Source organism: Manduca sexta, chromosome 10 (assembly GCF_014839805.1).
Source record: "Manduca sexta isolate Smith_Timp_Sample1 chromosome 10, JHU_Msex_v1.0, whole genome shotgun sequence".
Classification (NCBI taxonomy): Eukaryota; Metazoa; Arthropoda; class Insecta; order Lepidoptera; family Sphingidae; genus Manduca; species Manduca sexta.
Window position 1 is genome coordinate 13,908,651 of NC_051124.1, and position 15,894 is coordinate 13,924,544.

At 35.5% G+C, this 15,894-nt stretch overlaps 1 protein-coding gene and 1 pseudogene across 1 annotated transcript; one reads left to right on the plus strand and one right to left on the minus strand.

Moving 5' to 3' along the window:
* The window catches only part of LOC119188941, a 92,725-nt pseudogene extending 84,615 nt beyond the window's left edge, over positions 1-8,110 (minus strand).
* A 1,561-nt stretch (positions 8,111-9,671) lies between these two features.
* Positions 9,672-11,176, plus strand: LOC119188942. The gene is made up of 2 exons (XM_037437216.1): positions 9,672-10,367; positions 10,964-11,176. Exons 1-2 carry the CDS (start codon positions 9,672-9,674, stop codon positions 11,174-11,176), a joined length of 909 nt encoding a protein of 302 aa, XP_037293113.1.
* The last annotated feature ends 4,718 nt before the right edge of the window (positions 11,177-15,894 follow it).

The window sequence follows — 15,894 nt, forward strand, 5'->3', positions numbered from 1 at the left end:
TTAAATGATGAGTAGCAATTACCCCAAAGTTGTGAGACATTTTCTTATTCTAATTAGTCGGCCAGTTTTCGAGTTCATGGGAGATTTTTACCGTACATTCCTTATTTGTAAGCGGAACAGGATTCTCAGTGTCTGACTAGTTATGCGGTAGAAAATGGTTATAATAATTTAAGCCTCTACGAGGTAACCTGGTAATAATAATAATCTGTCAATATTTGTTTTCATTGTATCTGCAATCTAATTCCAACATTTTTTGAGTTGACGGTTCACATCAATAATTCCCTTACAAAAATACCGGACTGTAAACGTACCTAAACAAACGGTAAGTGTATAAATAGCATTTCAAAAAGCACTTAAAGTAGTTCCAACACATTAACGATGAACAACCTAATAGATTCTACATTATCTATTATAGATACTGAACTTCACAAACTAAGTTCCGCACGAGTTCCACACTGTGACCTTTACTAGAACAACATTATGAAGTATTTAAGTAGATACGGGAAGTTCTTAAATAAACGCTAAATAACATTGAAAATGATAATCCCCAACCATTTATAAGACTATAAAACAGATAGACAGTAACAGTTCGGGCGTGGCCGAATGCGATTTTATCGTTTCTTGGCAATAAATCGGTGTAAATCGGCACTAAACCTTCATCTTTACTGCTCTGACGTTTCCATTCCGATCCCATCGGATTTTCGGGCAAAACATTGGTGTTTATTCATCCGCTTTATCTTCTAAAATGGAAAGGATGCCATTTGTAAGGCTTTGCCTATCCTTTAATTACACGTGACGAATCGTGGGTGTTTCAGTTCTGAAAAGCTATTTCACACCTGGTACATGTCTATTTTCAATGGACGTGATTCGTGTTTGAAAGGAATGCTTGATGAATTTCAAACATTTTACCTCTTTGAGTCAGGTTATGCGAAATAGATGCATTACATGTAGTGAATATTAAAAGGGATTGCAGAATACGTCATCAAATTATGGTTTAGTTCGGTAAGGCGGTTTGAATTTTGTATGAAAAACGTTGACATAAGTTAATCAATGGGAATTCGTTACAACAAACATAATGGTAATATAAGAAGAACGTTCTTATGAAAATGCTGTGAATCTAATTATATTGTAGTACACGCGTGGTCATAGTAGACGATTTGCAATCGTAAATCGGCTACTCAAGAAATGAACATGCGATTGAACGATAGGTTAATGAATTAAGCAAACGAGTAATGGGCGGCCGAGACCTCGGCCCAGGGCAATGTCTAAGCACGAGGTTGTTAGCTAATTTTCAATCGGTTAATTCCGTAGAAAAGCTATCAATCATACCTGATTTTTGATTTACAGGGTTAAAGCTATACTAATCCTATTCATTTTGTATGTAAGAATCACATAAACCAAAGTTACTACATCAAAAAAAATTGCGTATGTGTGACCAACAAATAATTGATTATAAGTATGTTTATTATTCAACGTTGTTCAATAGAATTACGTATCAAGTTCTTATATTTATGTTACGGTATTACATTTCGTAGATTTTTTATTTCAACGTTACTTTTACAAAACTCAATGATCGAATTTCCATCAAAAGTATGCCAATAACCTTGTTATATTCTGACACACATTTCCATCATTCAATCTGAATAAAGATTTGATTTGATACAGGCGCGATATATTTTTGGAATTGGTAAAGTATGTGCGTGATAGCCTAGTTGAGAATAGATATCTGGTATAACGAATATCCATAGCTTCAAAACTCAAGACACATATTGTGTTGTTTTCGAAGTTTCGCTTTAACGGTGTAATAAAACATCTTTATAAATTAGAATTGTTCAAGAATTATGAACGTCCGTGAAATGTGCTAAACTAGCACTAGACCAGTGTGGCCTTAGGCGTAAACCTTCATAGTACTAGAGGAGGCCTGTGCTCAGGATTCGACAGTATATAATATAGATCTGATATTATTATTAATATAAAGGAAGTGTAGTCTTTAAAAATATTTGTGTAAAAAACCTTCATTAAGTTCAACATTGCAAACTTAATGCATCAAATTTTGTTATCAAAACTTAGATTCATAAACTCTATCCAGTAGAATTTTATCACCCACGCTTCCCTAGCGTAATATGTTTATCTCATTGTCTTCTTTATCAACCTTCCGATCCTTAAAACAAAATCAAACGAGTTTCTGCACAAAAATATCCAACACTTCTACACAATCTTGTTCATTCACAAGCGTGAACTCTTCGTTTAAACTTCAATTCTTCTGGTTCACAACCTTAAAGTTATACAAAGTTATCTTTTAGTTTAAGGGGGGTACGAACAACGATAGATTTTGCGCGTTAATTTATGGTGTCATTTATTAAGCTCTGTAGATTTATTAGTTGAGCTCTGGGCTGTGCAAGTAGGCTGTTTTGAACTGAATAATGTAGTCTGCTTTTTCTATCTTGTTTCAATGATTTTAGCTTTAATGGAATTTGGGTGTGTTTCTTTTCGAATTTTCTTGATTTTACTACCAGCTACGTTATAAATACTATCGAAACAATAAGGTATAATAGTTAAGACATTCGAGTAAAAGTAAACAGAAGTCCCAAAACAATTTAATTGGATTATAAATCAGAATAAATGTTCCTATAATTTAAATTTTGGAAGAAGTTTTTATTGACTCAACTCTAACGCTTACTGAATTCTACTTGATTATTTTAAGCCAAAAGGTCTTTCACACCTCAAGCGTGACGAAGGTCTAACACAAAGTTCGTAAATATGTGAAAGGGTCCATTTGTGTTGAGCCAGGACCGCTGTGTAAATATTCTGAATCCGAGTTCATGTCGCAAACCACATACCTTGGAATTGGAACACATCTGGAAATTCTAAAGTAACGATTGGATGTATATAAAGAATTTTATTGTTTGTTTTAATAATGGAATTGTATAAATAAGTGTTAGAACGATAAAACTCAGTGATGTTACCTATAGATATTCCGTTGAAACTACTTCTGGACTGTGGTAGAGTACTTATATATATACCGCTGCGGCAACAACTACATTAATGTATAGTCGTTTATCATTCTTACTAATGGGTATACTCTTATTAATGTATCCCCTAGATAATGACCACTATAGCTAAACAGGACATGTTTTGCAGTTATATGTCACGTATAAAATTGTAATACATAAGTTTATTTTATTTACAGACTGAAAATGGTGCTATTCGTATATTTATATAGGTATCTTCATTGACTGTCTTTTTAAAGCAAGTTAAACACAAATTGAAAGCAACGTGCTCAGGTTCGTTTGTAATTTTCAAACCTTTTCCAGGTTCTTTATTGGTCAATTCATCAGTAATTGCTACTGGCTGTGGGCGCACAAAGCTCGCATCGATGAGAGCGGAAAGATTGTCAAATAGCAATCAAATGTATGTGGGTGTAATTCATTCGGTGATTACGTTTGCCTAGTACAAGCAGTGATCAATCTTAAAATGGTATTAATTAGGGTTACAATTTCAATAGCCCGCCTTCCATTTTCTCCAAATATGGCGCATTTCGTAATTTCCATTTAGAAATTTATTTGTAAGATATTTCCACTATTAAATATTTTCTTTTATGATATTGAAACTCTTGCGAGCACTATGTTATTTATATTAGTATCAATAATGGTGTATATTTTAAATTATTGTTAAGCTGTACTTTCTTAATATATTATACTGCTAGTAAAGTTGGTCGAGGGACCTGTTTATGGAGAGTATTTAGTCGATCCTTAACCCAAATTTATATAAAATACATGTTTTTCGTGAATTTTAGCAATTATGTATTTTTGTCAGTCCTAAGCCAGCTTTGAAGTACGAAGGAAACGGATCATACTTAAAGGTCATATTCATACGTAATGACAGATATGTCAGACATACATTATGACCTTTAAGTAAGATAGGTCAAAGAAGTAGCTAGCACAAGAGTACCACACGTCGGGAGACTTTTTCGAAATTATTATTCAGGTTTAATTAGTCTGTTATGTTTTTTTACACATACATAGTATCACGCCTCTATCCTATAGGGGTAGGCAGAGACTATGGATGACACTGTACGATTCTGGCATACTTCTCACGCTTCCTCCACCTTCATTAATCTTTTCATGCATTCCCGCCAGTTCCGGGTACCTTTGACCTAGCCTTTACTAAGAATGTTTTTATTGTATATTTTAATTAGAATCAAGCATGAACTGTCTGTGTTAAAATAGATGCGACGACTAAAATGCATACTGTATAAAATAACTGCGATCTATCAAAATGGAGATGTAATCTAAGTTCCAATAACCAGAAATATTTTTCATATAAACTTTTCTGCACGTGTCTCTGTTGATCGCATTGTAGTCCTTGACACTCCAATTGTATGTCCAACTGAAGATTGGAATGTAATTTTGCTTTGATATCTTTGTTATTAACTTCTATGAGGAGTATGTAACAGAATATTGGATTTCATAAATCGGATAATTCTGAAACCGTTATTTATAACGTGCGGTACTATAGTTTTACTCGAAATATCTATTAGATATTTACGATATTTCTTTATTTTTATGGAACTTAATAATGATTATTTTGGAAAGGAGCTTCAGTGGCGTAGTTGCTGCGTGCGCTGTACGACCATCGCTCTGAGGCCCCGGGTTCAAAACCTAGATTAGCGTAGTGATATTTCTCCTTAGTTTTGTAGTATAGTTTTCTCCTTAGTATCAGCCCGGAGTCTGGAATTTGTGCCCGATATAGCGTTAAGTTCGCCTCAGTTCACACCATATAATGGAAAATACATAGCGAAAAGTAAGATCCCAAGTTACACTTCTGCCTAGCCCTTCAGGAATTTATTATTGTATTTTAAAAAGGGTGTGACAGTCTTCGGAATTGGATTATCCGACGGTCTTTGATCGACTGCCTGTGAACTTTAAGGACATGTTTCCGATTCGTGATTCGCAAATATTTGTTACGGGTCTTGGTGTTGTGGTGCTGGAGGTCCGTATTTCCCGTATTTATTTACATACCCATATTACAAGACTTACATCAAAGTATAATCAGAGATATGCTATATCGACAGGTGAAAAGTAAAATGAGTCATCTGAAAATTACCGGAGAACGCACAGAAACATAAACGTAATATTTTTTAAATTTGTCAGTATAACTTTTTGTTGAATTTTTCAGTGCATATGCATATTTTTACTACTACTTTTATTCAACAATTTTAGTACTAAACATTAGCAAAGTGTTTTGGAGGAATATTATACTTACCTCCTTTGTGGTTATTTATAGACGGTCAGCTTTTAAATAGCACAAACAATAACGAATATTACCGAATATAGTATAAATTACGCTTTATAGGTATCTTCGTCAATAAAATGCAGTTGTAAAAAATTGTACTAAAAGCACTTACTGAAAGAGTTGGAGCGAAGTTGAGCTGGCACCGGCGGACACAGCACACATCGCTGCTTAAGCTGTTGACGCTGACCACTTCGCGAAGCTCTCCGAGTGAAGACGAGCGAAGAGTTGGCAGAGAGAAGTTTACTTCCTTGGTCCTGGACGACAATAATATAATCTATTGATTATGGTTACATTGTACTTGTGACAAACGTAATAAATTTATCAAAACTAGGCATTTCGTACGGAATCTAAATTGGAAGAGAAAATACTTATTCTACAAGATATAAACGAAAATGACGCCAATAACAATACAGCTAAAGAACAAGATTAAAAAGCACAATATTATAACAACGAAGAATCGTAAGATAATTTTAATGGCCTAACCGCGTTCCGAATAGTACAACGGGTATATTTAAAAGAGACTTTAAGTTTTATATTTCTCAGATCGTTTGTAAAAAGAAATTTTTCCGCTGAAAATATCATGCATATAAGTCAAACGTAAAACAATTCTTTTATAACATGCTATTTATTGCGTATTTCTTTACCAGACAAGGAAGGATATTGTGCTTTAATAACATATGAGTAGTGAACCCCGTACATAAGGTGTTAAAACCCGCCATTGGGGCCCACGAAAGTGTATCGCGTCCCGGGATCAGCCTGTGTATATCCGGTTCCAACAGGCCGGCATAATTGTGTCGCCTGCGAAGGGGTAATCATATCTCGACAGTCGACATTCTTTTGTATCCCACTCCACTTACCATCAGGTGCAGTGGTATCACTGTCGTACAAAAAATTGTTATACGGTTGGTATTATGTATTTATTTTATATTGACCGACTGGTGCGCACGAACCCTTCAACGACCGAAAAAATTAACCAAATGTATAAACAAAAGCCATTACCTTATCGACAAATACACACACACACACACAAACGTGTATAGTCTTCTAAATTGTTGTGTTTTATTGCTCTTTGATTTACTGTTTTTCTTTTATATTCTTTTTAGTATTGCGCACATAATATTGTAAATTGTATTAAAAGGAACTGTTCTCCTATGTTATACAAGTTTTTCGTTGTTTAGGAGACAAGATTGCGCAGACTTGTTACCAATTGTATCCAATACATAATAATATAATAAAAATAAAATATTTATTCTTATAATATTATGTTTTAATGGGTTGGACCAATTAAATTTAATGTAGTAATTACAAAAAACAAACTATAAAGCCGTTTTAGGAACAAAAACTAGAATTGAAGCCTGATATTTAAACTCTTTACCAGTAATTCAAATGACAATTTAAAACATCAAGGGTATATAATTACAAGACAATCATATGGTAATTATTACTTAGTTCTAACAAGACTAATTAGACTAGAAACGAAGACAACTTTTGTTTGATTTGAAATTATCTCCACTATCCAAACTACAAGATTAAATATTAACTAACATTGTAAATAATTAATTTGGTCTACAGACTTTAATATACTTTATGATTCTAAAAGCGTAAAAGGAACGTCTCCCATTCTCAAAGAAAAAAAAGACACCTTTTTCCCCCAGTCTTATAATACAGCTAAAATATGGAAAATAATGTCACTAACAACATTCCTATTTATTCAATTCATATTACATTTATACGAATGATACAAGATTCAACATGCCACAAACAAAGACAGGATCTCATTAGGAACCATTGAAAGAGAAAAATTGATCATGATTTTTATAGAAATGATATTTCAAATTTCGCTACAGTTTCCTTATTTTGACAAGTTGATTAAACTCTGGACATGTATGTTTTCATGAATGTACAAGAGTACAAAGCATATACTTATAAATAAAGTAAACACGATACCCTTATACAAAAGCAGATTCAATGAACGAAGGAATGAAATCAAAATGTTATCTATTTGAAGTCCTGTTGTGTTCAAAGATCAATTAATAAAATAGACAATTTAATCCATCGAAAACTAAAAGATGGCGTTGTAATAAGTAATGACGTACAGTAGTTATAAATTAGGGCAATAGATGGCGCTGTACAATTTCTTTAATTTTGTACATCGCGATGTCAAGATTATCCGACCCCTATGTATAAGGGTTGGGGAATCTTGCCTCGTCAGTTCGGGAATCCAAAGCAACCATGTAAATCAGAGCGAGTAGTGAAGGAAGAACAGTGCGTATAAGTGCATCAGAGCGAGTAAGGTATAGAGGTAAACAAGTGCAACTTCTTAGTAATTATAAACTGTAGACTGTAGTGTTACTAGTGCTAATAATAAATATTGGTTTTATGTGAAAGAGTGTATTTATTGTGTGAACCCGGACTCTTAGCACACACACTACACCAGAGCACCCCAAACATTGGTCCTTCGCGAGCCGGATAGAGTTCAGTGACCTCTATCAAGTAAAAGGTCAGGGACTTCTACGATACAAAGTTCAGTGACCTCTACCAAGCAAAAGTTCAGTGACCTCTACCAAGCAAAAGTTCAGTGACTTTCTACCAAGCAAAAGTTCAGTGACTTTCTACCAAGCAAAAGTTCAGTGACGTCTACCAAGCAAAAGTTCAGTGACCTCTACCAAGCAAAGTAGTGACTTTTACCAAGCAAAGTTCAGTGACTTCTACAAAGCAAAGTTCAGTGTCCTCTACTGTCAGTTCACCAGTCACCATACGTTGCGGGTCGCAGCGCTACGTGTAGCAGCGGGTCCAGCAACTTCATTGGAGCCATCAAGTACAAGCAACCGAGCAGAGCAGAGCAGTATTTATTAATATTTATTATTTTATTTATTTGTTAATTAAGTAGTTAATTTAATAGTTGTAACAATGCAAGGGCTCGTCAATGCACAAGTTAATATACATAATTCTATTAATAGAGGTTTAATTAATTTCAAAAAGAGTCCTAAAGATCGTATCACAAAAGAATACGTAGAAACAAGAATTAACAATTTAGAAATAGACTGGCAAACTTTTAAAGCAAATAATCTCAAATTGTATGAAAACTCGAAATTAGAAGAAATAGAAAAGTCAATTTATGTTACGCAAAACATTTATGAAAATTGTGAGGAAAATTACTTTATTTATAAGTCTTTGTTAGCATCCAATTTATCAGAAAAGGTGGAACAACCAACCAGTAACAATAATAAAGGCAATCAGTCGAACACAAATTCAGCAGCAAAGTTATCGAAAATTAAGATTCCAACCTTTTCTGGTAATTATTCTGAATGGACAACATTTCGTGATTTATTTACTTCATTAGTACACAATGATAATAGTTTAGATGATGTACAAAAGTTACACTATTTAAAAACGCATTTAGTAGGCGAAGCAGAAAAGCTTTTAAGAAACACTCCTGTTACGAGCGCCAATTACAGTCGTTGTTGGTCGTTATTAGAAAAGCGTTATAACAACAAAAAATATTTAGCCAATTGCATTCTCAAACGGTTATTCAGCCAAAAGCGAATGAATGCTGAATCGGCGTCTGCTATAAAAGATTTATTAGACACCACCAATGACTGTTTGGACGCATTAAAAAATATTGGTGTTGATGTAACCACATGGGATATCATGATCATTCACCTAATATCGTTTAAGTTAGATACTGAAACGCGTAAGCAATGGGAACTGAAAACCGCTGATGATCAATCGAACGATTTACCTACATTAGATCAGTTAAAAGAATTTATGGAAAGTCGTTTTCGTGCATTCGAAAATATAGAATTTAAGAAAGTACAAACGCAACATGCAACTGCTGACTCCAACCGTCCACATACGAAAGTATTAATAGCCACAAATAGGTTATGCGAATTCTGCAATGACAAGCACAAACTTTGCTTTTGTAAAAAGTTTGCAAACGAGGATTATGCAGTACGACGCGATTTCGTCAGTAAAAAATCTATATGTTTTAATTGTTTGGGCAGTAATCACAGTGCATACACCTGTAGAAACCCAGCTCGTTGTAAAATATGTAACAAAAGGCACCATTCTCTACTGCATTCACCAACTGATACATCAGAGCAAAGAAAAATGAATCTGATACAGCAAAGTCTCCAATAGTTTCGTGCTATGCGACTCGCAAGACCTTCAGGCCCAGACAAGTTTTATTAGCCACAGCGTTAGTGCATGCCGAGTCAGGATTAGGAAATCATTCAACACTAAGAGCTTTGGTTGATCAAGGGTCACAAGCTTGTTTTATAACGGAAGCAGCAGTTCAATTATTACGTCTAAAGAAAAAAACTGCAAATGGTATTATTACGGGTTTGGGAGGAGAACACTGTATGAAATCGAGATACATGGTTACAATCACAATAAGATCAAGAGTCGACACAAACTTTGAACTGCAAATTGAAGCCTACGTGTTGAAAAATATTACGTCATGTCTGCCTGAAAGGAAATTAGAGCCATTTGATTGGATAGAAATAAATGGTTTATATTTGGCAGATCCGGAGTTCAACATTCCGAACAAAATTGATATGTTGTTTGGAGCCAATGTGTACAGCCACATACTAAAAGAAGGCATGAAGAGGAGTCCAAACGGAAACTTTATTGCTCAAAGTACGAAGCTCGGATGGATAATATCAGGCACTGTCAATGAGAGGTCAAGCGAAGATAAAGAAAATTCGAACGTTATTTCAGTATTGCATACTAGAGCAGAAGAAGACATTTTAAAGAAATTTTGGGAATTAGAGGAACAATTACCAAGATCAACATGGTCAGAAGAAGAACAAGCCTGTGAAGAGATTTTCAAAAGGACAACAAATAGAACACCGGAAGGGCGATATATTGTAAATTTACCCTTCCGAGAAGATTTTGCCCAATGTCAAAACAATGGATCATTGGAGATAGCAATAGCTAAGTTCAAATCATTGGAAAAAAGACTCTCGAAAGACTTGGAACTCAAGGCCAGTTATAAGGAAGTGATTAACGAATATTTACAACTAGGGCACATGCGAACAGTTGAAGAAAAGGACGAAAAGGCACACGAAGCAGTATATTTACCCCATCATGCTGTTGTACGAATGGATAAATCAACCTCAAAGGTTCGAGTAGTATTTAATGCTTCCAGCAAGAATAAGCGAGGGGTTTCATTAAACGATTGTTTAATGGTAGGTCCTAAATTGCAGCCAGATTTAAGACATTTAGTTTTTCGATGGAGAATCTATCCAATTGTTATGGTGGCGGACATTGTCAAAATGTATCGTCAAGTTCGGATAGCAGAACAAGATGCTAAATTTCAACGCATTGTGTGGCGCGATAATCCTGAAGATAAAATTAAAGAATTTGAATTAATGACAGTCACATTTGGTACCGCTTCAGCACCTTACTTAGCGGTTAGGGCATTACAACAATTAAGTGATGATGAAGCAAAGGATTACCCAATAGCCGCACCACAAGTAAAAGAATCATTCTACATGGATGACTTAATGACTGGATGTTTTGACACTAAGGAAGGAGCCTCACTTTATAAAGAAATGAACGATTTACTTTTAAGAGGTGGATTTCAGCTACAAAATGGAACAGTAACAATGAAGAATTATTGTCATACTTCCTAACACAAAGTAATAAACAAGAGTTATATGGGCAGAAAGACAATATAGAAAAGAACACAGAAAAGTTCAGTAAAGAAATTAAAATAGACGACATTACGAAAATATTAGGTCTTACATGGGACCGTTGCGATGATAATTTTAGATATTCTGTGAATTTACCCAAGAAGAGTGAACCAGAAACAAAAGGTCAATTATGTCTACAATCGCCCGGTTATATGACCCACTGGGATGGATTGCACCGAGTGTGATAGTTGCAAAAATCTTTATTCAAAAGTTATGGTTGGCAGGTGTCGATTGGGACGAACCCATTTCAGCAGATTTAAAGGAAAGTTGGGACGATTATCGAAATCAGTTACCAAAATTATCTGAAGTTCGTATTCCACGATGGTTACATATAAAGAAAGATACTGCTGACATAGAACTCCATGGATTTTGTGACGCATCAAAATTAGCGTATGCTGCTGTGATTTATGTAAGAATAGTAGATGATGATGGCAAGATACATGTCTCATTGTTAACATCCAGAACAAGAGTTGCGCCGATCAAGCAAGTTAGCATTCCCACGCTTAGAGCTATGTGGTGCAGTACTGCTAGCAAAATTGTTAGCCGAAGCAGCTGAAATACTAAGAATAAAGAAGAATAAGATAAGGGCATGGACTGATTCAACAGTAGTTCTTGCATGGCTAAGTAGCCACCCCAGTAGATGGAAGACCTTCGTAGCAAATCGAGTCTCCGAGATATTAACAACACTAGACTCGTCTCAATGGTATCATGTGTCATCCAAAGAAAATCCTGCAGATTGTGCTTCAAGAGGAGTTCAACCGGCCTCGTTACCAGAGAATACGCTTTGGTTTTCAGGTCCTTCACTTCTTAAAGAAAAGATGATAATATACAAAAGACCAAACGATCTAAAAGTTGATCTGGAAGAAGCTATAAAGGTACATCTTAATAAAACTGAAGATGATAGCATTATACAACGATATTCATCATTACAGAGGTTGATACGAGTCATAGCATACTGTCGACGGTTTTATAAAAGAAAAGAATACAATAAATTAGACTTAAGCAAAACCGAGATAGACGAAGCGTTAGTGTGTTGCATACGAAAAGTTCAGAAGCAGGAATTTAGGGAAGAATATACGCAACTGCAAAAGAACAATAAAGAGTTCAAGTTAAAAGGAAGCAAGATAAGTGCATTAGGTCCCTATCTCGATGAAAAGGGATTAATCAGAGCTACAGGAAGGTTAGAAAAGTCACAATTAGATGAACAAACGAAACACCCTATAATTTTACCTCACAACTCACATTTGACAAATTTGATAGTGGCAGATGCGCATAAGGCTACGTTACATGGAGGTATTCAACTAACAATAAATTATTTAAGGACAGCTTATTGGATTATAAAAGCAAAAGTATTGTCAAGCAACACATAAATAAGTGTGTAAAGTGTGTCCGACAAAATGCAAAAATTCGAACGCAGTTTATGGGATCTTTACCATCAGTTCGTTGTACTCCAGCTAGAGCATTTAGTAACAGCGGAGTAGACTACGCGGGACCCATCAATATAAGAACAAGTAAAGGAAGAGGAAATCATTCCTACAAAGGTTATATTTGTCTATTTGTATGTATGTCCACACGTGCTATACACTTAGAATTAGTTAGCGACATGAGTACTCAAGCATTTTTAGCAGCCTTCAGAAGGTTCGTGTCCAGGCGCGGTCATTGTTCCCATTTATGGAGTGATAATGGCACAACGTTCGTAGGTGCCTCCAAGGAACTTAAACAATTAGTTAAGGCAGCTCACAAGTCGGCTGCTGCGGAATTAGCAACCCATGGCACAGAATGGCACTTTATCCCGCCTCACGCTCCCAACTTTGGAGGTCTTTGGGAAGCGGGCATAAAATCGACAAAATTTCACCTCAAGCGAGTTATTGGTGATTCAATGCTCACGTTTGAAGAAATGACCACACTGCTTAACCAAATAGAAGCTTGTTTAAACTCTAGACCAATAACGGTCATGGACAACACCGACGTGATTGAACCTCTTCCATTAACACCAGGACATTTTCTAATAGGCGAACCATTAGTTACAGTGCCTGATCCTAATTATGAAAGTTCGAAGGTCAATTCACTTAGTAGATGGCAGTTACTTAAAAAAATGTATCAAAGCTTTTGGCGACGTTGGAGTAATGAATATTTAACAAATCTCTTACACAGATATAAATGGACTAACAAAGTCCCAGAACCAAACATAGGAGATATAGTACTAATTAAGGAAGACGACTTACCACCTAGTCGATGGTTGTTAGGTCGAATACTAGAAAAACACCCAGGGCAAGATCAAATTACTCGTGTGGTTACATTACGCACCAAGTCGTCAATCATCAAACGACCTACGTCCAAACTATGTATTTTACCTGCTAATGAGTGACTGTTATTACTAAGTTAGAATTATTTGTAATTAGATAATAAGTATTAGTTAAGGTTTTCTGTATTTGTTACCAAATCAATGCTAATTTAGTTGTCATTAAGTTAAGTTTATTTAAGATATTGTCATACTTGTTTATATTCGCTCATTGATAAGTACAAATGTAATGTAGTACATTTATATTGCCATGGTGGGCGGAGTCCAACATTTGAATTGTGAAGACCATTTCGTCACTAAATGGTCTTGGTGGGCGGCATGTTCAAAGATCAATTAATAAAATAGACAATTTAATCCATCGAAAACTAAAAGATGGCGTTGTAATAAGTAATGACGTACAGTAGTTATAAATTAGGGCAATAGATGGCGCTGTACAATTTCTTTAATTTTGTACATCGCGATGTCAAGATTATCCGACCCCCTATGTATAAGGGGTTGGGGAATCTTGCCTCGTCAGTTCGGGAATCCAAAGCAACCATGTAAATCAGAGCGAGTAGTGAAGGAAGAACAGTGCGTATAAGTGCATCAGAGCGAGTAAGGTATAGAGGTAAACAAGTGCAACTTCTTAGTAATTATAAACTGTAGACTGTAGTGTTACTAGTGCTAATAATAAATATTGGTTTTATGTGAAAGAGTGTATTTATTGTGTGAACCCGGACTCTTAGCACACACACTACACCAGAGCACCCCCAAACATGTTGTGTGAATAAACTGGAATGTTTATCCGCTTTCAATATAAATAAATGGGGAGAAAAGGAAAACTGGAGAGTCCACTTTCAGAGCAGCGAACGTTTAATAAGAAACGATTGCAATAAACTCGAGTGAAGTGAATGTTGGTGTAAATTGGAATGGTAAAGAAACAAGTTGATACAATTGATATCGATGGACCTAATGTTTACGATAAAGATTCTTTTTTTTTTTACATGACCCCACGTTTGTAAGCCTGGCAAGGGATAGCTTATACAAACACACTGGACTTTTAGGTGAGCACTTTAGGCGCTTGCAACCCTTGAAAATGAAGCGACCATGCTGAGGGCAACCTACTAACAGGTTACGAACCTCGACTCAGAGCAGCCTCTGGGAGACGATGAAACATCAACCATTGTGGATGTGTGTAGTCGTAACGAACTAACAATGTAACCATTATTACTGTATTCATCGGTACGCAGGCTGTAACTATCAGAAGGGTTGGAGGGACGAGGAACGCGACAAGGTCCTCGGCGGCGAGGACGTAACTGCGGTCTTGTGGATTCTAAGAGTTTCAAGAACTCGTTTTACATCGAATAGCCAGAGAGATATCGATTCGTCGATGGTCCTAATGAATGCTTACAACAGAGATTCTGTTTTAGTTCATTATTAGTTTGGTTTTTAATTTTTAGTTTGTTGACGATTCTGTTATTAGTTTTAAATAAACACATAATTCAATATTTTACGTCTCTAATAGCTTTTTTTATTTCACTTTAACGTGAGATAACCTCATAGTAAAATCACTACAAAGAGATAACATGGGTCAGTTTTAGATAAAACAGTCTTCTTATAACTGCGGAGTTAACTTAAAAAAATTGCACGTAGAAGAATAAATACCTGAAAAAAATATTATCATCAAAATTCTAAAATAAATATATCTGACTGAACCATTGTACGAAATTACCTTTTACGGTTATCATTCTAACAAAGTAATGACAGGCGTTCAACAAAGGACTTCAATTTCGGAAGCGAAATTATTAAAGTTTTTTGTTTTGCGACGACTGGCGTACCAAAGTTTGAACAAGTTTTTTGTAATTTTGATAATTATTGTCCAAAATGTGCAGATACTTGAAGTAATTTAATTACTGGTATATATACCGTTAGTACAATATGTAATAATAACAATAAAAACACCAATAATGATTTGTAATATATTATGCATAGTAGAGACAATTACATACATACATACATAACATCACGCATTTTATCCCCGAAGGGATATGCAGAGGCGCAACTAGGGCACCCACTTTTCGCCAAGTATGTTCCGTCTCATGATGTGATAGGGGGCGAGCCTATCGCCATATCGGGCACAAATTCCAGACTCCGGGCTGATACTGAGCAGAAAAACCCAAATATCACTTTACCCGACCCGGGATTCGAACCCAGGACCTCAGAGCGCTATTGTATCGGACGTGCAATACAACTACGCCACCGAGGCAGTCGGTAGAGACAATTATAATCATGAATATTATAATAAGTACTTATTCCTTTCTCATAGAACGCAATCTTACCTGACTTCTTCTTACTGGATACATAATTAAAAAGCAAAAATCAATTTAGGTCTGAAATAGAAGGAGTTTCTGCTATAATTGAAATCTAACAATTTCGAATTATGTGGGTAAACTTTTTGCACTCTTTATGTAATTTTTTTTAACATGACACTACGTCTGTTAGCGTGGCAAGGGCTGGCATATACAAACGTACCTGATTTTTGAGTGAGCAACTTAGGCGCTCGCGACCGTTGAAAATTAAGTGACTATGCTGAGGACAACCAACTAACGGGTTACGAACCTC

Coding starts and splice junctions, on each gene's coding strand:
- LOC119188942 (XM_037437216.1), top strand. CDS start 9,672: ATGGTTACAATCACAATAAGATCAAGAGTCGACACAAACTTTGAACTG. Junction 10,368..10,963: donor ACGAAAAGGCACACGAAGCA/GTATATTTACCC, acceptor TTATATGGGCAG/AAAGACAATATAGAAAAGAA.